Source organism: Alosa pseudoharengus, unplaced genomic scaffold, assembly GCF_046254945.1.
Source record: "Alosa pseudoharengus isolate Yale_2024_CS ecotype anadromous, Long Island Sound unplaced genomic scaffold, YU_APseudo_1.1 YU_APseudo_1.1_scf_22, whole genome shotgun sequence".
Classification (NCBI taxonomy): domain Eukaryota; kingdom Metazoa; phylum Chordata; class Actinopteri; order Clupeiformes; family Clupeidae; genus Alosa; species Alosa pseudoharengus.
This window is the reverse complement of record NW_027468680.1, coordinates 5,197,625-5,204,475: the sequence shown is the minus strand read 5'-3', so window position 1 is coordinate 5,204,475 and position 6,851 is coordinate 5,197,625. Positions and strand designations below refer to the sequence as shown.

The following is a 6,851-nucleotide window of genomic DNA, read 5'->3' as shown; positions in this document are numbered from 1 at the left end:
CAATTGCACAGGAGGGAGGGGGAGGGAGTAGCGAGCTAGCTCTCTGTTTTGTTTAAACATCAACAGAAGTGACGTTACCCTGACATTGCTGATACAACCTTTAAGAGCATAGATATAATGTATAAAATAAGAGATGTATGTCTAGGAATCTCCCCACAAGCAAAAATAAGCAACATGCAGACCAAGCTAAATAACTTTTTTGTTTCTACCACAACTGACAGCACCACTTAAAGAATAAGGACCATGCAAAACAGCACAAGTACAGCACGAAAGCAAGAACGCAGACACCCCTCAGGCATCTCCTGACGAGGTAACAGAGAGGGGGACGTGACGGAGTGATCCCTGGGGGAGAGATTCCTCCAGAAGAAGCCGTGCGGAGAGATACAGAGAGCTGGCCTCCAATACACAGAGATACCTGAGGCCCTCATTTAAACGACAGGCAAAGAGCAACATCTAAAGTATAACTAGAGCTAATCTAATAACTTGCCAATGTCTATACGCTAATTTAATAACATGAGAGAGCCCCCAAACACAAACATCAGCTCAGTGCTCTCACACCACATGGTAGCTTTATGCATGAGACACTTTACTCATTACCTTACTTTACCTGTCACTTTACCTGAGGGCCCTTGATATGTAAAATGATATGTGGTTCCGTTGGTGTTAAAATCTATGTTACTGTAACCTTAAAGTTATGTGTGTACAGAGTATTACAGAGTATTAGCATGTTATTGTACTAACTGTATATGTGCTGAAGTGTTGGGGATTGAATGACATTGTGACATAATGACGTAACAGAAAGGGTATGTGTGTGGCTGTGTGTGTGTGTGTGTGTGTGTGTGTGTGTGTCTGTGTGTGTGCGTGTGCGTGTGCGTGTGCGTGTGCGTGTGCGTGTGTGTGTGTGTGTGTGTGTGTGTGTGTGTGTGTGTGTGTGTGTGTGTGATGGTGGGGGGAGAGGGGTCGGTGGTATTGTTGAGCAGTCCCTGAGGACAGCCATTTCATGCCACTAACTTGCTATTGTTTGCTGACATATGCCAATGCCAACGTGGAGAATGGCAATCTGACTGATACGATCACCCTCAAATGTGCACTGAAGAGCAAGCTCTCAGAAAATGTCTTCTTCAAGGGCAAATACAAAGCTAACCCGTAAGGTTTTACAACAGCTGCTCTCCCTGCACAGTTCCTGTAGCTTTCCCATGTACTCTGACTGTATCTCCACTGTTATTCCCTGCAGAGGTATGGTAAACACACACACACACACACACACACACACACTCTTATACTCATAAAACTCATAAAATCTACAGCTGACATAATGAATGCTTAAAGGTTATGTTGGCCGAGAAGATTAGTTTTGAGAATTGGTGTCGGAAAATTGGAATTTGAAAGAGATTAAATGACGATTAGTGGATTTTGCGTGGCTTTGGTCTCCTGTATCTGTTTGTAAGTCCCTATTGTAATCCTGTGCACACAAGACCACAAAGTGAAAAACACACAGCAGTGTCTGCCCCACGAACCTGCCTGAATGTGATAAAAATAGCGACTAGTATGACAAACCACTGATTTGACCTAAAAATCTGACATCTTACAGTTTAAGAAGCAATGACATTCATATTCTCAATAGTGTCAATATCCAATTCCATATAAACATCAATATAGATATTCAATATTTGATTACCCGCAATCTCCTTGTTTAATTGTAACAGTTTTGCATCGTCTACAGTGAGATACATATCCATTACTCATATTTTATGGACCAGTTGACCAAGTACCTTATCCAGAGTAAAGGTAACGAAAACCGTATGTATGAGTAAAGGTAACATATACTTTATCCATGTTTAAAGGTAACATCTACTAGTACGTAGTAGTAACATATGCAGGTATAGTAAGGTAGTAGGTATACGTAATGTATGTGTTCTATGTTGGAGTTGAACCCTTGACTGTGGTGTTACCTTGTTCTATAGGCAGCACTTAGAAACACCACCACTGTTATTGTGTTGAAGGTACTCATGTACTGTAGCTCAGAATTAAAACACTTCAGGGAAAGAGAAGAGAAGTGAAAGAGAGAATGAGGGGAGAGAGAGAGAAAGAGAGAGGGAGAGAGAGAGAGGATGATAGAGTGCATTTTTTCCCTACGGAGCATGCATACCTCTTGTCAGGGTGAAAGAACGGTTGCAGAGACAAAAGAGAGAAAGGGGGAAAAACCGAAAGGACTAGGAGGAGATAAATAAACAGTTTTTTCAGCATCACTCGGTGCTGTTGGGATGCAAATGAAGAAGGAGTGAGCGCGTATAGTGGTCCTACTGTAACTCAAGCAGACAGGGCAGCATGAGCACATGTGCAGTAACGTCTCCCCTCGTACAGAGGGATTTAACACAAGCAGCGCCAGAGACAGGGAGAGAGAGAGGAGGAGGAGACAGACAGAGAGAAAAGATGAAAAACAGAGAGAAGAGAGAGAGAGGAAGAGAAGACAAACTGAGATAGAGATAGAGGGAGAGTCAGGGGGGAGTGGAGAGAGATAGAGAGGATGAAAAAGAGGGAAGAAGGGATGAAGAAAGAGGGAGAGAGAGAGTTGGAAAAACCCAGTGAGAGCCTGGGATGGGTCTTCGGTATGACAGCAGTGTGATGCAGTGCTGAGAACGCTACATCAGACGGAATTTACGCCGGTGTCCGACTGTCAAAGGGCCGCTGACTACGCTCTGACGAAGCACTTCTGCTGCTCTGGGAAATCAGACACGTCTGTTTATTCTTTTCTCTCTCCTTCCCTCTTTCTCACTCTCTCTCTCACTCTCTCTTTAAAATATCCAGATATCATCTCTTTAAGTATAGACCGTGGAAAGCCACGGCCTTGGATCCATCTCTCTTACTTTCTTCTCGCACGTCAGCTGAACTTACACCAAAAGGATTTATTAATGAGAACCAGCTCTCAAACGTCATGGTCTCCAGAAGAATAGCTGTCTGTTAGGCTGAACACAAACTGAGGTATTGTTTTTGCCATTGGAGCATCCAGTATGAGAGTCATGGTAAGGTTATAAGTGCCATTCTATCAGCTGTAAGGACATCATCACTATAAATTAATATGTATGTTCATTAATGATTATATAGAGCATACAACAGTAACTGAAACCTAAATTTACGCTTGATGCATATACCAAAATGATTTATGTGTGTACATTTGTTCAACGTATCTATAAACATCTCATTAAGAGGTTATAATAGGGCCTTCATGCTGGAATTTCCGACCTCCGATAGAGGAAAAATGACTTGAATGCAAAGTCTGGCCGGATTTTTTGCTCAGAGACTCGTGCAGAAGTCTTGTGCCCCGAGGTATCCAACTTGACATCACTATCATATATTTTCCAACCACGGCAGATCCCTTGCAACAACACAAGAGGCGAATTTCACTCTCATTACAAATAGGCTAGGTAATTTGGTAACACTTTACTTGACGGGTGGGTTCATAACACATTCATAGCAGCTGTCATAAACTGCACATAAAGCATTCATGACTGTTTCATGAGACATGACTCAACATTCATACCAAACCTTTCATGAATGTGGAAGACAGAACGACGACAACTTGTCAAAATAGAAGTCCAACAATCGCAAAGCAGCATTGCCGTTTTTGATCCAAACCTCTTACCTGATCACGTCACATCTGAGTCAATGGGCTACTCTAGTGCCAAAAAGACAGAACATGGTCAAGCAAATAATTTTTGTTTCATAAAAATGTATTTGTTTTATGATGTAACCTTTGCAGATGATTTCTCATCTTTTGCTACTGGGAATGTCCAACCGTTCCAGGTTACACAAATACGGGTCAAACTCAGTGATTACAAATACTTCACAACTTGTATAGTAAAGTGACATTCGATGTAGACTTCATAAGATATTCATGAAATATTTACAAAGGCTGGAGAGATTAAATGAATGGTATCCAGGTTACACAAATATGAGTCAGCTAAATGTAGGCTAGTTTACCTTTGCGATTGTTGGACTTTTATTTTGACAAGTTGTCGTCGTTCTGTCTTCCACATTAATGAAAGGTTTGGTATTAATGTTGAGTCATGTCTCATGAAACAGTCATGAATGCTTTATGTGCAGTTTATGACAGCTGCTATGAATGTGTTATGAACTCACCCGTCAAGTAAAGTGTTACCGGTAATTTATCACTAAACTAACACTACAGATAGAAACACTCACCCCGAGATATTTTCCGCTTGCTAAACCATAAGCCGTTTTAATAACTTATTTATGCATTTCCTGTATTTGTTTTCCGAGCTGATCTCAGAAACACTCTTTTTTCAGAGGTCGGGATTTTTAAAGTCGCGACAACAAACTGTGCAACCAGGAATTGCCATTTTAATTTCCTTGTCACCAAGCTAACGAAACATCAAGCTGGCTAAATTGTGTGTAGCTGAATAACTGTGTTACGTTAACATACCTACCGGATACCTATTCAGCCTGTTCTGTGTGCTATTATGTAGTTGAATAACTTGCCTTTCCAGATTAAATGTCTGTTCTTGCTCTTGGATATCGTGAAATACATTTCTAAATAAATGCGCCTTATAGTCCAGTGCGACTGATATATGTTTTTTTTCCTCTTCATGACTGATGCGACTTATAGTCCGGAATATATGGTAGGCCTACTACTACTACTGCTACAGCTGCTTCTCCACGTGCACAGGCTAAGTGTGTGTGAGTGTGTGTGTGTGTGTGTGTGTGTGTGTGGCTCTGCCCTCCCAGGACGGGACAGTTGAGGAGCCCATGGTGGAGTAGGGGAAGAGTGAGCCCATGGTGGAGTAGGGGAAGGATGAGCCCATGGTGGAGTAGGGGAAGGGTGAGCCCATGGTGGAGTAGGGGAAGGATGAGCCCATGGTGGAGTAGGGGAAGGGTGAGCCTCCCCTGGTGAGCTTCCACCTGCGGGCAGCAGCCTGCTACTTCATCTTCCTCATCTGAGACACTCTCAGTCTCTGAGGAGATGAGGTTTGCCATGACTGACAGCGCAGTCCACAAATCAGCTACTAAAAATACCAGTCTCTCTCTCTCTCTCTCTCTCTCTTTTCTCTGTGTGTGTGTGTGTGTGTGTGTAGTATTGTGTGTGTGTGTGTGTGTGTAGTCTGTGTCATTGGTGATGAGGACTATGCTTGTTCAATATGTCCATCATCTCATCATCTCTCAGTTTTTTCTTCCCACTGTCTCACTTCTCACTTTTTCTCATTTGCTTTTGTCATTCTTTTATATTTCCCTTGACATGTTCTTCACTAGTTTCTTCACTTAATACCTGTAAAATTCTAAAACAGTGAAAGAATTTCTACAGCATTTGTACATCGCTCTCTCTCTCGTTTTCTCTCTCTCTCTCTCTCACTCTCTCTGTTTATCTTTCTCTATCTTAAATTTGACAACAGCACTAACATAAATTACAACATTACAACAACAAACCATACACTGGTATCCCAGTTATTGTTTGTTAGTGTGTTAGTTAGTGTTTTTTTTTGTCTTGCAGTGGAACATCTATTGTAATAACCACACCACACACCTGAGATTTGGAGCCAATTTGTGCTTTTGCAGCTCTACTCACTTAATGCTCAGACTTTTCTCCTTCAATTAAAGTTCATTTAATTAGCCTCTTAATCCAAAGCCCCACTGCGCACGCACAGCCATTAGCATAGAGTGCTAAACTATAACACGTAAAAAACGCCACGTTGAACACTGACACACATTTTGCATAAAAAAAAAAAAAAAAGACATGTACCATAAAGTCGTAAGACAGTCCGCACAAGGAAGAGAGGAATAAAAGGGGGCCATACCTTTGCTTTTGGCTATGGAGGAGAAGAGAAGGCATAGTGTGCGATGTAAAGAAGGAGATGAGAGGAAGTATAGTATCCAGACAGTGTCCAGTCGGAAGAACAGAAGTGGGAGGAAGAGAGGAAGAAAGAGAGGGAAAGAAAACATTGTTGAGAACAAGATTCACTTCCGTGGGAGTCCTTGATGAGAATTCAACAAAGCACGTCATGGAAAGCCTCTTTTGCATCCCCATCAAATACACTTAACACACAGCACTGCACAGCAAATCAAACCAGACACTTTGCGCATGCAAAAACACCAAAGCCTCATTATATACAAAAGAATAGAAGAAAGAGTGGGAAGTATATACCTTGTTCTGCCATCATCATGTGGGCCAAACCTTTGGAGGGGGGCATAGAGAATGAAAGGAAGAGAGAGAGAGAAAGACACAGAGAGTGAGTGAAAAAAGAAAGCATGCATTCATCAGAACACATGATTCAGTATGTTCTGTGTTGTGATATCACATATTTCCCCGTATAGAGAAGCATGGCACCAAACACACAAGACAACAAAGCTTTCCCGTTTGTTCGGTCGGAATAAAAAGCTTTCGGGAGGCATTAAGATTCAGGGGAAATCACATTTCCTCTCCTTCTGACAGAAGAGGCTGGGGAAACCGCAGGGAATGCCTTAGTACAGCTACATCCAGGGGACTTCATGAAAATCAATTATGTAAATACATTTACAAGCCAGAATCACTATTCACTGTCAGAGGCAATGTACTGTTAGATTCAAGTTTCAAAGCTGCTACAGTAACCTTAATAGCTAATCAATAGAATACAGTTATATTTATGCTTTCTCTCATTGTGACGTATCATTATGACAGCACAGTAATCAATAGAATACAGTTATATTTATGCTTTCTCTCATTGTGACGTATCATTATGACAGCACAGTAATCAATAGAATACAGTTATATTTATGCTTTCTCTCATTGTGACGTATCATTATGACAGCACAGTAATCAATAGAATACAGTTATATTTATGCTTTCTCTCATTGTGACG

General features: G+C 41.5%; 1 protein-coding gene across 1 annotated transcript in view; it reads right to left on the bottom strand.

Moving 5' to 3' along the window:
* Window positions 1-4,877, bottom strand: part of LOC143139472 (neurexin-3-like) — a 57,645-nt gene extending 52,768 nt beyond the window's left edge. Inside the window, exon 1 of the mRNA XM_076300059.1 lies at window positions 4,739-4,877. Within this exon, the coding sequence (XP_076156174.1) occupies window positions 4,739-4,877 (139 nt within the window). The remainder of the gene's footprint in view (window positions 1-4,738) is intronic.
* Window positions 4,878-6,851: the final 1,974 nt, after the last annotated feature.